This window comes from Amblyomma maculatum, chromosome 9, assembly GCF_055883805.1.
Source record: "Amblyomma maculatum isolate TAMU_Amacu chromosome 9, ASM5588380v1, whole genome shotgun sequence".
Classification (NCBI taxonomy): Eukaryota; Metazoa; Arthropoda; class Arachnida; order Ixodida; family Ixodidae; genus Amblyomma; species Amblyomma maculatum.
In genome coordinates this window covers 17,245,516-17,261,868 of record NC_139352.1, presented here as the reverse complement: position 1 = coordinate 17,261,868, position 16,353 = coordinate 17,245,516, and the positions used below count along the sequence as shown (strand labels likewise).

General features: G+C 43.6%; 1 protein-coding gene across 1 annotated transcript; it reads left to right on the top strand.

The window, feature by feature from the left end:
• Positions 1 to 808: 808 nt before the first annotated feature.
• Positions 809 to 12,995, top strand: LOC146178446 (uncharacterized). Its single transcript, XM_084579759.1, has 6 exons — positions 809 to 962; positions 5,004 to 5,083; positions 8,504 to 8,587; positions 11,752 to 11,784; positions 11,951 to 11,995; positions 12,904 to 12,995. The coding sequence occupies exons 1-6, from the start codon at positions 809 to 811 to the stop codon at positions 12,934 to 12,936; spliced, it is 429 nt and encodes a 142-aa protein (XP_084435885.1). The 3' UTR covers positions 12,937 to 12,995.
• The last annotated feature ends 3,358 nt before the right edge of the window (positions 12,996 to 16,353 follow it).

The window sequence follows — 16,353 nt, the reverse complement described above, 5'->3', positions numbered from 1 at the left end:
GTGCGTCGAAGTGAAATGCGGTGCGGTGCATTTCAGTGCAGTACGCTCAACTGAAGTGAAAACAAAAGGGATCGCTTTTGACCACGACCTTTATATTGTTCTTTATTTTTCTATAGCATTCATAACTACACGCAACGAGTGCAAGTCAACTTTTAAAAGCAGGCTTTTGCTATGAAGATTAAGCCATTCCTTATTTCACAAGTTATAACGGCATCAGGCGATATTCCCCAGCTGATTCACAAGTATTGCTGAAAAGTGCATCCCGTCGCCTTGATATGTCCTGTTAGGCACTGTATCTGAGCGCTCGACAGACTTAAAAATCAAGATTTTCGCTATCACTCTGGCATCTTAAGAGGAAATTTCATGAATACGTTTAGACCATATTCCAGAGTTGCCGAACAGTTAAATGTTGTGTCCAAGAAAGCTAAACTTCTACGCGGAAAATAACACGGCATTATTCTTCCTTCCACGCAAACTCGTTGAGATTGCGGACCTTCGCGTCCTCCAGGGCATCTCATTCCAGCCAGATGATGAACGGAGAGCAGGTGCGGACACGAGCGGAACGTTGCTGCGGCGCCGACGAGGCCGGCACTATAGGGCAACAGCAGTTCATTGCAAACACGCCTGCCGAGAGGTGTGCTCAGTGCGCGGCTCCTGATATATAGCGGCTCGCATAATCCATCTTCACTGAGTCACGTGTGTTGATCAAGCTGCAGGGGCATCGTCGTTGCGAGCCCAACTTCGAGCGGCTTCTTGGCGAGCCTTAATATAAGGAAGGTGCAGAGTGCAGCGGTGGCCGACAGCGATCATGTCCACTGCATTGACTCCGTGCGTGCTCTTCGTCGTAGTTGCGCTGCTATCCTGCAGTAGTGCGTCGGCGGAACCAGTCCTCGACCCCAAGGCCTTCCTGGAGCTGGCCAGCCAATTCGATCTGTCCAGGCTGACGGTGTCCTGCCGAAAGCGTATGAGTCGCACTCCAATTTAATACAGGCAGCTTTCGGCCTGTAGGTTTCTCAAGGGGAAATCGGTTCTGCGGCGTGGCATGACGACCATTTGTTCTGTGTGTGTTCTTTTTTTAGTACCGATACCTTTATTATGCATCTCTATAAGGTTATCCAAGATTGCAGACTTTTATGTTTAGCTCTTTTATGGTCACATCGTCTATGTGGACAAGGAGAGATTCGAACTTTGCCCCGTGTAGCTTCTTCGCCTATTGCCAGTATTTATAAACCTCATATTATAAACCTCATATTATAACCCCAGTATTATAAACCTTATCGCTCATGAGGAAAGTATACAACAGTTGCATCTTACCTGTACTCACCTATGGGGCTGAAACGTGGAGGCTAACCAAGAGAGTTCTACTTAAGTTGAGGACAACCCAGAGGGCTATGGAACGAAAAATGGTAGGTTTAACTTTAAGAGATAGGAAGCGTGCAGAGTGGGTCAGAGAAATAACTCAAGTTACCGACATTCTAGTGGAAATTAAGAAGAAGAAATGGACATGGGCAGGACATGTAGTGCGAAGAGAGGATAACCGATGGTCACTGAGGGTAACAAACTGGATTCCAAGGGAAGGAAAGCGTAGCAGGGGGCGGCAGAAAGTTAGGTGGGCGGATGAGATTAAGAAGTTCGCAGGGGTCAAGTGGATGCAGCTAGCACAGAACCGGGTTAAGTGGAGAAATATGGGAGAGGCCTTCGCCCTGCAGGGGGTATAGTCAGGCTGATGATGATGATGATAAACCTGATGTCGCACCTAAATGCAACCAAGCTCTTAAATATAGAGTGAGCCCGAGCCCCAGTCAAACCAACTAAAAACTGTTCAGAGTCGCCTATGCTAATCTGCGGTATATTTTCGTTCACCAAAGTTAATTAGAAAATAGTAATTAGCTATTTTTTAATTATTGGTTTGAGAGAATAGATGTCAATGCAAAGGTTGTAGTTCTGCTTGGAGACGAGCTAAATGCCTTGTTTCCATGAAGCTATAGCGTTTACGTAACGTGATTTTTTTTTTGGCAGCCGAAAACGATACGTGGATATATATATATATATATATATATATATATATATATATATATATATATATATATATATATATATATATATATATATATATATATTCCTAGTGACAGCGGCGCTACTTTAAAGCCTCGAGACATGTTCAAGATAAGGAAATTCGCCTTTCCTTGCAGTGCTTTCTCCATTAAAGTCGGGTGTACGCATTTGGCCAGTGATTTAAATAATGCTGGCCATGTGACACCATTTTTTTGAAGGCCTATATATATAGTTTCGTATGTCGCAGCGTGATGAAAACTTGTATATATATATATATATATATATATATATATATATATATGAAGGAAAGAAGCCAACAGTCGGCGAGGCCAAGGAAAGCGTTGGGGATGGTAATTTATGTCTTTTTTTTAATGTTTACTTGGATAATCACAGAAATTAGTAATGTAATCTATTTAAGGGGAAAGATAATTAGACACAAAGTAGAAGAAAAAACAACGTGCCGATGGTGGGATCCGAACCCACGACCTCCGAATAACGCGTCCGGTGCTCTTCCAACTGAGCTACATCGGCCGCTGTCCCCCCTGCTACTTTCTTGGGTATTTATGTTGTCTGTATACTAACCTTGAGAGTGTTCACCAGCGCCACCCTCAGCCATAGCGGCGGACGTGGGACGTCCTTTGTTACCGCCAGCGTCACGTAGAACGTGATCAAGAGGGAGGGCGAAAGCTGTGCTAGAACCCTCTTACGCTACCTATGGCTTCAAGACTGCCAGAACCGAGACCCCCGTAAGCTACTAGCAGATCAATCAAGGGGAAATGAGGGTGCTCGTTATAATACATGAAGGAAAGAAGCCAACAGTCGGCGAGGCCAAGGAAAGCGTTGGGGATGGTAATTTATGTCTTTTTTTTAATGTTTACTTGGATAATCACAGAAATTAGTAATGTAATCTATTTAAGGGGAAAGATAATTAGACACAAAGTAGAAGAAAAAACAACGTGCCGATGGTGGGATCCGAACCCACGACTATATATACAACTTTTGCATTAGCACCTTTTCGTCAAGACAATATTTAAAGATAGCCGATTAGTATCTAATAATCAATTAAACTTGGTGAACAGAAAAAATACTGCAGATTTGCATAGGTGATTCTGAACAGTTATGAATTGGTTTCACTAGGCTCGGGCCCACAGTACAAAACCTTGGTTAGATTTAACGATTGAGATTTAACCATATGAAAGGTTATAGACATCAGCGGAGAGGAGGAGGTAAACTGCAGGATTGTTTTTTGCGAAGGGTCATCTTATTGTGCATATCCGACTCTAACCATGGCCTTTCATAATTTTTTTTTCTAATGCTCGAAAATATGTTCGAAGAATATAAGAAATTCAATGTTGCATGTCTAATTTATTTCGAGAAAGAGCCGTCTGTTGTGTAGAGTTTATAGGAGCCCAATTAGCGTGTGTCATGTTCATTTACCAGCTCTGTAGCATTAACATCCCACACGGAGAGCACACACAGGCACCACGTTACGAGTGATAGGACTCGAAGAGCATATCTCGTGCATAATGAATTAAGTGCATTAAGCACTACTAGCCACAATCACGGATTTCGCCGATGTCTGTCCGAAGCCCACTCTCTCTATCTCTCTCTTCATGAACTTGAAGTGGAGAAAGAGAAAGTGGCGACGGGCGCGGCGCACGGCTCAGCATTGAGGAGGTGGAGCAGCCGCACAACTGCGGCACAAGCCGCTCTGTCTCTCTCTTTGTCCACCCGTCTCTGCTTGAACTTGAAGAGGAGGAAGGGCAAGTGACGACGCCCGCACCACGCGGCTTAACACTGAGGGGGCGGAGCGGCCGCATAGGTACACCCAGTGAGGGAGTAAGACAGAGAGATGGACGTGTCAGTTGTGGACGTGGCGGCCGTCACTGGGCAGCGTTGCACAAGAGTGTGTTGCTCCGGAGTGAGCAGTCGTGTATCGCTCGCGCGTCCTCAACTTCGGCATCTCTCCCCTCGCATCTCCTCAGCCTCCACAGACAGCAGACGTGCACGCGCGGTGCTCCCTGGACCTCGGCTCCGAGCCGCTTGCCGCGTCGTGAAGCAGCTTGTGCTTACCTCCGCGCCTAAGCAGTGCTACGCACCTAGTTCGCATTTGATTGACTATGCAAATCGGCCGTAATTTTTTACATTTTTATACTCTTATTATGTCAGTTGACAAACTGGTTCCTTGATGAAGGTTTCTCACGGGACCACCTACGAGAGCGATGATCCGCATTCTTGTGGCCTTTTTCGTAGATGTCATTGTAGTTCATGCGTAAAACGTAAATGCAAGTTCGTGAGCATGAAAACGATTCCAAAAAATCTGGGTGAAAAATGCAAAAAAGCGTAAGCCACGTGTGTGACTCTCTTAACCGGATACGATGGAGTATTTTTTGGTCCGTGTATCTGCAGTATTCCTATTATTACCACGCCGGGTTGTCTCCCTGTAGGTGAAGGGTGGTCATTTTATTATCCCTCGACATACCCAAGCAACTGTAGCTCTATACCCCTTAGGATTAAGTACGTAGTCGTGTACTGGCGGGCTCATGGTACACTGTTACGGTTGGCTAGATTACAAGTGTTCTAAAAGTGTTGTACAAGTGTAAAATAAATTTCTTTATTTGTTCTCCCTTTTTACCGTCGCACATTCGATATTAAAACTAAAAAACTATGAACTGAAGCAGAAGCCTGGAAGAGTTCCTTTGCTCATCGAACTTTCTTTTTACGTGCACCAGAATAAATTATTTGTGATAATGGCTATTAGACACTCACGATTTTTAACACGACAACAATATTTTCACTTAAATTTTCAGAAACTTAATCAATCGCACATTGTTGGATGAGTAGACCGCGCACACGACGCTTCCCCTTTGATGGCCATTTTGCTCGCTTGCGCGCACACGTGACCCAAGGTGAAGACGTATGACGTCATTTTGTATTATTTCCTTCAGTGTTACACAGGTGCAAGGCCCGCATCATGCCCCTAGTGCTGCAAGCGGAGCAGCTGATGCAGAAGGCTCCCGAAGTCCTGGTAAGCAACTCTCCGCACAGTTTCCAAAGACAGCATAGCGTTTCCCCAAATGTTAATGTCGCCGTAAGATAGCCATGGCTGAGACTTGGTCTTGATTTCTAGCTCTGGAGGAGAAGGGCAAATTGTGTTAAGACAAAAAAAAAAAATACTGATTGATGCTCCGCAAACGTATTTCTCTATAAAATATGCACTAATAAATTCGAAGTGGGTCCCCTCTTCAGAGCTGGATTGAGTTCGTGACCTACGTGGAAGGTCACGTGACCTACGTGGAAGGTAACGTGACCTACGTGGAAGGGGACCTCCTGCCTGGACAGCTCACCTGTGAGCTGTGAAGATGTGCACACAGAGACACAAAGGACCGTCACTTGAGAGGAAACTCAGCTATTGCTGTCGCCCTGTGTTTTCAGGGGCCTATAGGAGCATTTAATCCCACCTTGGTCCCTCATGAATGTCGATTGTCTCTTTTGGCTACGCTGATACTTCCCTTACAAAAACGTGCAGTTATGGCTGGTAAAATAGAAGTCATGAGAGTCAAATGTTTTTTGTGCCACTCGATTGCGAGTCCTTATATCGAGGAAAAAAAAAGGACTCTGCTATTGTCACTTGAAAGCGTATCCCAGTCGAAAAAAAAAAAAAAAAACTACAGGACTGTGTCAAAAATACCACAAAATATCCTGTAGTTCTGTCGTAACCATCAGATTTTTCTGTAGTTCTGTAGTACTTTTCTGTAGTTCTGCAGTTTTTCTGTAGTGTATTTCTGTTGTCTGTAGTTCTGTAGCACTTTTCTGTTGTAACTACAGAAATTTCTGATGTTTCGACAGAATGTTCTGTTGTCACAACAGCTTTCTCGTCAAAAACCGCACAGAAATTCTGTCGTAACATCAGAAAATTTTCTGTAGGTTTTTCCCACTGGGATGGTGGAGTGCTTAAGCCTCCGTGCTCTGCCGTGATAGTTGGTCAAGATGCTGTTGCTGCTTCTTGTGAAAGCGGCCGGCGGGTAGCAATGGCAGTATATCGTTTTATCCAGATATGTTTATGGCTGGCGTTCAGCGGTATACTCGGTGGGACTGGCGGCATGTGGAGGAAATCTAGATTGGTTGAGAAGGCTGTGACGTCACACGTGGAGCTATGGAAGTGAAAGTTGATTAGACCTTCGGAAGCCTACAAGGAATAATGGGTCACAACATAACTAAAAAAATCATTAGGTCATTTAAGTATATCAAGTGATTAAATTGCGGTTGAAGCAAAATTGTTATAACCATATTGGGACTTAGAAATGCTGCCCAAGGCCACCGGCGCATGGTCGTATATATTGGTTAAGACAGGGCTTTATATTTATCTCGGGTGGTGTTTTACACAGTACTGTAGCTTACGATTATGTTGCATTGAGCATCCGTGTGATTAAAAAAATGCACTAATTAAGGAAGTACGGATGAAGGGGGCATGTAGAAAGCGCGGGGGGGGGGGGGGGGGGGGTATGGTCAGTATACGCTTGTTGGCGCGATAAGGAAGAAAGCTGAGAAGAAAAAAATATGTAGTGATTGTGCCGTGGTGAGATGAGTACTAAGCAGTGCATGAGTGTGAAAAAGGAAATAGCATCCACACCTCTGTGTACAAAAGATGGCGCTGTCGGTACCCTTTAACGTTATCCCTTCATAGCTGAAAGATAGAGGTTAAGTGTCCCCCATACATTTGCTATCTTTTCTAGCCCATAATGCCTCCATTTTCACTGAGCTTATGTATCACATTAATGCCTCGCTTAAAGGCACAGATCAACTTGATTTTTTCCTTAGTCTCCCCCAAATTAGACGTAAGTAGTAGTGGATGTGTGGACGACCACGTGGTGTGTTTCTGTGGGTACGACAGGAAAAAAGATCGCTTACCGCCACAGCCTCGCGTATATGCCTATTGTGTACTGGCGATTTTCATGAACTTAGGGGTGCCTCTTGAAAGTTTTTTGCCAGAAGCGGCAACACGTTTGTGAGTCGCTTTTTATCTTCTAGAAGGTCTAAAAGAATGATCGAGAGATAAGGAATAATTTCTTTCCTAAGTTTACAGAAAAACCTTCGTGAAACGAAAAAGGGCGTCAGGGGTCTGGAAAGATGTATGCTTTTGACGGGATAAAATCTAAGATATCCATGATGAGGGTTCTTATATGAATGAATACAATGCACACAGTTGCTGCAGTTAGGGGTGCATGTAAGCGATACCTACTGTCATACTGTTGTGCAGCAAAAACCTATTGACCATTTCGCCACCGCACTACTGTTGACTGAGGAAGCAATTTCTTTTCCCTTTTTTGGGGGCATGTAAACTCATTTGTTATGAATATTTTCTAATCGCGTATGCAGGCGCACAACAAGAGCTAAATATCGCCTTTTTCGGCGATCTTCTTTCTGTCAGGACCTAACCCGGCCTTCTAACTGTCAGTAAGCAGTGAATGGAGAATATGAATGTGAGCGTGCGTTCACGGCAGAGCCCTTATCACCTGATGTTATCGGATTCTTACGATCCACTTGTGTCAGACGTTGTGAGGTAATAGGTATTAATCAGCCGAAGTAATATTTAGAATTAATCTGAAATGAAATGGCCCCCTTTTATTCGTGTATATCAAGGTAAAATTTATGTAGGCTCTAATAATGTATTTTATTAGAATAGAGATGTAGTATAATGTACCCATTGGTCATTGGAGCTTATCGATGTTTGTTAACATAACGAGCCTCTCATATGCGTCGGCCCTTCTTAGTGTACGCAAACCTTAATTTTTGAAATGAAGGCATTGTGTCTAATGAGAACTAAGATTGAATATCACTGAAAGTATTGGACGACAGTAATACGAAAATTTACGTTAATTTATTTCAGCAAAGTGCAGCTGTAAGAAATGTCATGGCCTTAACTCGTCACAGATAAATAGAGCATATCAAGCAAGCAAGTAGTAGCTGCAGTTGCACTAGCAGTACTTGCATTAGTAATAGTAGTAGTAGTGAAATAGTGGTAGTACTCGTAGCAGCGTTAGTAGCAATACACACCTAGTTAAAATGGCTGGCTATAAAAAAAAAAAAAGTGAGGAAAGAGCAGATGTTGACCGGAATCAAAATGATCACTTTCACTGTCACGTTCAGATATGCACACAGAAAACGGGTAATGAAAGAAGAACATTAAGATCGTGCAACAAAAGTACACGTTATGTTATCTATATCAAGCAATATTACACCTCCACAGCGAGCACATAGATAAGACCGGTTTAATACGGCAGCAGTAAGGTCAAGCTTGCTTGTGTTTTAATTTATTCCTTTTGTGCCCTGTGCCAAAAGCAACCTGGCCAAAGTGAATAAAGAAAGAACGCAATAATGTTATTTTCAAACATTTTTCCGAGGCCTAACTTGCTCCCCCGCCTATGCTCATTTATTTCACTCGTAGAATGTAGAGTGCGTGAAGAAGGAGTTGGAAAAGGGATTCCCCCGCTTTGACATCGAGTGCGTTATGAACGACGACTACAAGGAGGTAAGTAGGGCAGCTAAGCCGAGTTCGGGGAAGCTCGCCTATGGCCGCACTTTGACCGCTCAATGCCATACATTGCTCTCACGAAAAGGAGAACTTGGTGTCGGTCCCCAGTTTTTGCAGCGAAAACTACATTGGCCGGGATCATGGAGGAAGGAAACAACTTAGGAGAGGCCCTTGCCATTCCCAATGCATTGGAGAAAGTGTGGCGGAAGTGACGTCAAAATTTAGGGTTAGCCAAGTCGGGCCATTAGCAACGGCGACGCTGTTGCTATGAAAACTCGGGCCACTAGCAACAGCGTTGCTAAGGGCCCTAGCTACGTGAGCGTCGCGGAGAAAGGAAATGCGGAGGGTAAAGGAGGAGGAGAGACGTTGGAGCGTCCGGTCGGGCGCGGCCGCGCCGGCTTCAAAAAAATGACGTCATGGCCTCTCCTAAATTCTTTCCTTCCTCCATGGCCGGGATGCAGCGATTTCGCCATGGCACTAGTTTCCGCTGTGGTTGCACCGCTCTCACCGCTGCTACCTAGCAACCACCATCTCGCCATTTAGCATGTATACGACCAGAGCATTTCGCCGCATGTAAGACAGGCCACTAGCGCGCATGCGCAGAAGCCGGAGAGGAGCAACAGGTGCGCTGCCCATGACATCAGAGCTCATAGTAGCAGCAAAGTGAGAATGAGCGTAAGAAGGCGAAGAGAGCAGCGGAGACGCTCGAGAGGAGAAGCCGCGCGCCGCGCCGTTTGACGTGCAGGAGGGGAGATAGCAGCTAGCATCAGCGCCGCCGTGTTTGGAACCATGGAAAGCGAGTCGGAAAGGCTTAAACAAGCCAGGTTTATGCGTTGGAATGAAAACAGGCGAAGGCGGCGAGTCGAAAAGACCTCTCCAGACAACCACACGTACTAACCTGGACGTGCAATCAAGATTAACCAAGGCTAACCAAGCTATGCCTTCTAAGTATATCCTGGCATAGCCGAGTTAAGGCACAGCCAGATTGTTTTTCTCTTAACGCCAGTGCCTCGAAAAAAAAAAAAAAACAGCACAGGAGCCAGTCTCCCGATGTGAGGTATCTCTGAACACAACATATCATAGCACGGAGAGCTGCAGGCATCGGATAGTCAACTTAACCAAGCGCTCAAAAGAACGAAGAGACAATCCATAGGTTACTTTGGAGTTGACTGCGCTTGGAGTCAGCCTGATACAACGTGATGCTGGCCCCCTTGTTCCTATACATCACGAGCTCAAAAGCATGCAAATTCTAACTGCAGCTTGAGAGAGTGCCATGCTCATGATCAGCCTCATTTCTATTCCAGCGGCATCCTACATTAGAAATTCAGTCCTCTCTGAACTATATACATGAAGAACCACTAGCCCCATTATGCGAAAATCTGTGCGACATTGTTATTGTTGATGCTGTTGTCAACCCTCCATGTTACGCATTAAAAATAGTGGTGAAGTGGTGAATCACTGTCAGCCTGTTACTTACTCCAAAATTAACCAGGTTTGATAGACTAGAACCAAATGATGAAATAAGAGACCGATAAGGAGGGAGAGCGTTCTGCCTAGATATTTCAGAATCGCAGGCAGTGTTATCTGGAAACATTTGGCGTTTATGACTTCTAAATATGCAAAAAAATGGTTCCGCATTATACTTACACATAGCATAGGGACTTTAAGGTTCGAAATTTTTTACACGCCAGAACTCTATTTGAGCTATGAGGTCTGCAGTATAGGACTCACTTTTGGTTATTTGTATCGCGGTTAAAAATTTCCGAAATAATTTTATGAGCATATTCTAGAGCAGCTATAACACAAACTTGCTTAGATCATTTCCAAAAATATTTTGTTCTTAGCAGTCTTTTCCATATTAGCACAGGTTGCTTACAATTACAAATGATATACTATAGAAAGCTGGGCTTGCGCTTTCGCATTGCAAAAAATATTTCGCTGTACAGTTGTTAAGCAGAGCAGCCGTTGCCGTCACCATGACACAGAAGTTTGTCGCCATTAGTGTTAGAACCCAGAGCCTCTGCATGACAGGCGGCCACGCATGGTCCACGAATGTTCTTTTTAATATTGCCAGTCTTTGACAAATCAAATGACATTACACACAAACATTGTGAAAAGCCGCCAACTCCAACGAGTATGGCCTTGTCATGCTAAATGTCTCTGAGAGCAACTGATCGCCCCAACCTTGGCAGCCAGTCCAAGGCTCACGTTTGGGATTTCGATACTTCAATAAACTTATGAATGCTTTCGCGAAAATATATGAACGCAGGCCGCGCATCCATATCACATTGATACCCGGTCATTTGGGAGCACCATATATAATGAAGGCCCACGAGTATAACTAAATAAAAAGAACAATCATCTTCATTATTTGTAAGCAAGAATTTTATTCCATGCTAGGTCAGCGACAACTGTTACTTTTTTTTAATGGTCCTTCGGAGCACGTCCCAAAAATAAGCCTCTTCCGAAAAGTGCAAAAAATACGTTATCTATTGTTCCGGGGTTTGTGTATAAGGGAGTTCGATCCCTGTGGTCGAAAAAAAAAAAGAAAAAAGAAAACCTTCGTTTCTTGGAAATGCTTTACAAGCAAAGTTTCAGTGTGTACTCTGTGGGCCACGAAGTGTCGTTGGTACCAAGCAATGAATGCGTTGTTGTGCGCATGACTTCATGAGTTTTGGATATGTTCTGAAGTCGCAGTAATATTTTGATATATTATGTACCTGTAATGTTTTGAAAATTTATATAGTTTAAACAAGCAAAATTTTAAGAATTATGGAATGAAAAAGCAGTGTTAAAGGCGCTATATATCGCGTCTACTCTTAAGAAACTTGAGCATCCTCCTCTATTTCTACCTGACGTGATGTTTACCACGCATGTTTTCACTGATAGCTGTGGTTTCACGCTATTTTGTATGATGTTATTGCTGTTTTTGTGCATTTTTGTTATCCCCTAGCATAGCCTGGTGAGAGAAATGAGTATGCAAAAAAAAAAAAACAAAAAAAAAACAAAGAACATTTTGGTGCGAGCCTGTCTTTATTAGCATGCGTTATTTTGACAGAAGTTAAGAACTAAGCAATCACAAAAACCTAAATCATACCTCCCGCATTTTTAAGTTTCAATTTTGCCCTATCATATGCAAATGGCATCCTGCTTCGTTTCAGGGCATCGACTGCATGCAAGACCCGAAGCTTTTGGTAAGCCAGTGGCGTTTACTACAGCCATTCTGTGGCAATTTATACGCTTAACTCGCAGCACCTCTGCCCACTGTTATTTGAAATGCGTTTGATATTCCCCGCTTCGAAACGCTGAAAGACGTGTTTTTTTTTTGTTTTGTTTTTTTTTTTTTTTTTTTTTGTGCAGGAAGTACTCGGACCGAAGACTGCCAAATCGCTGCAGCCAATCACGGTAAGTGGCACATTGTGTTCTACCACCACGAGCTTGCAATCCTACGTAGGACGCCCTGATTGGCGCGGACCAGATGATGTAAAGAACATGCTTCTGCTTCCCTTGGCCAGAATCATTGTTAATAAGCAATGCCATTAGGCCAAGAAAATGATTTCTGTAACCAGAATAAACCAAAATTCATTCATTCATTCATTCATTCATTCATTCATTCATTCATTCATTCATTCATTCATTCATTCATTCATTCATTCATTCATTCATTCATTCATTCATTCATTTGCGCACCCGAAAAGGTTCTGTCTTTTATGCTTATAGGCGCTTATTGAAAGCACGTATTTAAATTTGTCGATTTGGTCTGGGACAGCTGTAAGTCGTACGCTCTGACCTGTAGTCCTAAACTGCGCGTTAACTAAGATTTATGAGGAAACCATATGTCTCTTATGAGGCATCCTTTAACATGGCGTTCCAACATTGCTCACTCACACAGAACGCACGCTGCAGTGGTTTCAGTTGCTCCGAAAGGTCAGTGTACGTGAAATGGACTGCGAAGGTAGAGAACGTTGAAAAACCCCTGCGCGTCACACTGAAAGAAATGCGTCCCCATTCTCGCTACTGCGCGTTGCAGCGTTCAAACCAGCTATGAAGTTTAAGGCGCTGTTTCTTCATAAAGAGTAACGACCTGCTAGCCGGTAGCGTATTTGCAGTGAGGGTCAATGTTTTATTTTGCTTCATCAGTGCGAGCGTCACCTCAAAGACCTTGGGTAAAGTTTACTCAAAATACAACAGCACAAAACAACAACATAGAAGGTAAAATCGTTTTCAAATAGGCGCGTCTGAATAACCCGGTCCAAGTTTAGCGCGCTTTTAAGGTTAAGTGCTTTGACGCGCCTCTACTTGCGTGCTTGCAGAACTGCCTCAAGGACGTGCCACCAGCGGCTTGAAATCCTCGAACAAGCGGCCGCGCCGTACAACAGAGTAGTCCGCTGCGGGAGAGTCGTCACAGTTCAAGCGCACATAGGTTTAGTATTGTTCCTTATGCACAGTATCTTCAGGCATTCGCAACGAACGGCGCAGGGCAACTAATAAAAGCAATAAAGGAACTCACTCATAACATCAATTCTTTCAGCGAACGGATTTCCCGGAATCCTGTCGGAAGCATATAAGTAACTGAAGCGAAAGGGCTTCTTTATGTGCCCTAATTAATAAACTGTTTTGCTAGATTGAAACATTAACCCCAGAGCAAGAGGAACGCAGATTGCAGGCATATATTTTTTGCTCTGCACTTTCATTATCAATATTCTCACTAAATGACACGTGGGAAATTAAGCGGCGATTCTTTAATCAATTTCCTAATCTTCTACTCTGTGCGGCCGCCCCTGTCCAAGCAATATCTCCACCTGTCCTACCACGATGCACACTCAATGTTGCAATATATTCAAGCAGTTGGAATTGCTAGGTGTGCACAGAATGAGCCCACTTGGCAGGATCCGAAGTAGATAGGAATGCAGAATACACCCGATAGAGCTTTAGGTCTCAGCCTCCAAATGCCTAAGGTACAACGAGAGGGTTGTTGCAACGCCCTGATGGCATCAAGGCACAAACTACGCACGAAAAAGGCGAACATCTACTACAAGGTAAGCTAATTTATTTTTTATTTTTTTTTATTTATTTAGAACATACTGCAGTCAATATAGACCAAGCAGGAGGGCAATACAGGACAAAAGAAAATGCATTTCAGCGCCACCATCGGCAAGCAAAAATATAAAACGAACAGCGTACAGTGCAAACATATGATGGGGAAAAAAAACAACAACATTGAATAAGCAAATAGGGAAGCAAAAAATCAAAGCAGGGCTTTTCGTACACCTTCTTCAAAAACTGTTACATTATTAGCGGAGAAAACATCTTTTGGAAGTGCATTCCACTGGGAGACAGTGCGCAGAAAAAAAAGAGTTCTTGAATCTGTTAGTACGGGCAAAGATTGGTTCCAGGTTGTGATGACGGGAGTGTCGGGCTGGACGACCCACGCGTGGATGAATGAACAATTGTGCATTGATATCAAGTTGGTGATTGCAAAGCCGATACAGAAACCGCAATCAGGAAATCATTCTTCTCGTTTCTAATGTCAAAATGTTGTTATCACTCATTAAAGACGATGGGGAATCTAATCTGCCATATGCATTGAATATAAAACGAACTGCTTTTCTCTGTACCTTTTCTACTTTAATTATGTCTTTTTTCAAGTACAAGTCCCACACCACACAGGCATACTCCAGCTGAGGTCTGATAAGCGTATTGTATGTTAGCAGCTTAACATGGGCAGGGGCTGACCTTAATTTAGAACGAAGAAAACCTAGTTTCCTGAAGGCTGATGCACAGGTTTTGTTGATGTGGCTGGTCCAGTTCAAGTTTTTAGTTATCGTGACGCCTAGATATTTACACTCATCCACCTGAACTATTGGATATTCGTTGATTTTATACAAAAACTGAAACGGAGTTTTTTTGTTAGTTACGCGAAGAAGAATGGATTTTTCTGTTTAATTCCATAGACCAAAGACTACACCACTGGTGTACAGCATTAAGGTTATTGTTCAAAGCAATTTGGTCATCTATGCAACGAATAGTTTTAAACAGAACACAGTCATCTGCGAATAACCTGATACTAACAGATGTGATGTTAACTGAGGCAGCAATGTCATTAGTGTAAATTAGGAATAAAACAGGGCCCAGGACACTTCCCTGAGGTACTCCAGAGCCAACCGGGAGAATTTTAGAGGAGCAGCCATTCACGTGGACGAACTGTTTTCGATTACTGAGGTATGCTTGAATCCATTTCACCATTGGTAAAGGAAGACCAATGTTCTGAAGCTTTAGGACTAGTTTGTTATGAGAGACGCGATCAAATGCTTTGCTAGTCAAGAAATATCATGTCTATTTGCTCACCCTTATCAAGAGAGGATGCCACTTCGTGAATGGTGGTTACCAGCTGGGTAACAGCTGAAAGGCCTTTCCGAAATCCATGTTGGAAACACGACAAAACGTTGTTTTCTTCGAGAAATGCGATTATGATTTGGATACGATGTGTTCCATGAGTTTACTTGTACTAGAGGTTAATGAAATTGGACGATAATTTCTAACATCAAGACGGTCACCTTTTTTGAAAACTGGAATCACTCGGGATATTCGCCAATCGTCAGGAAGAACGCAGTCCCGAAATGATAACTGGAACAGATGAGTAAAAATATGGGCTAGGGGTTCTGCATGGCGACGCAGGAATACGTTAGGTACATTATCAGGGCCAACAGAGGTCTTCACTTTAAGGTTGAGTAACATATTAAAAACACCTTCGTAAGTAATGAAATCGGGAGATAGATCCGAAAGGGAATAATCAAACTGGACGTCATCGCGTACCGTGGTGAAAACAGAGTGAAAGTACTGATTAAAGCAGTTGGCAATAACTGACGGGTCATGAGAAGTGCAATTATTAACAGATAACTGACTCGGTTCTTTTTTAGTTTCACTGAGGTACCGCCAGAACTTCTCAGGACTGTCTTTTAGAAAGCTCAGGAGTGAGTGAGTGAAGTATTTTGCTTTTGCATCGGCTAAGAGAGAGGCAAGCGCAGATTGCGTTTAAACGCAGAACTCGTCAACATCTAAGCGCCCTTTAAAAAATATAGGGAACACATAAGCTCCGTTTTTAAGATTATGACACTATAACGTAGGTGACCACTCCAACTCTAAAGCCCCGCTTTAACCAAACGTGCCTAGTCTAGGTGTACCGTGCCTGACTCGGCATTCAAGAGCACTGGAAGGATGAGCCTTATTCCAAGGCTTCCCATCTCACACACGCAACCCAAGTTCGCAGCTCCTCCCAACTTAATGGTGTTCTCGTTAAGTAGCACACACCACCTAAAAATGAATGTCTCGTCATGCCAGCTGCCACCTGCCGGAGCTATACACCACTGATTTTGCGCTCAAAACGCTGATGCTTACACCAGATTTTCCGAGTAACCGCACCTTTAATGTTGTTGTGTTGCATAATAATAAAAATGCTGCTTATAGAGGCCATCATGATTAAAATCTCACACTTGGAGCAGCTCGCGTTGTCTGATCGGTACGGTCTGTATTTTGCGCACTTCGTAAAGGCAGATGGTCGATTTCAGTTCAGTTCAGTCGTTCAGTCGTGTCCGACTCTTCGTGACCCTATGGACCATTTCACGCCACGCTTTCCGGTCTCTCACTATCTTCCTAAAATCACATAACTTCATCTGCAGTGCCTCGAGGATGCCATCTAACCATCGCGTTCGCTGCCTACCCCTTCTCCGGCGACCGTCAACCTTTCCCAACATCAAATCTTT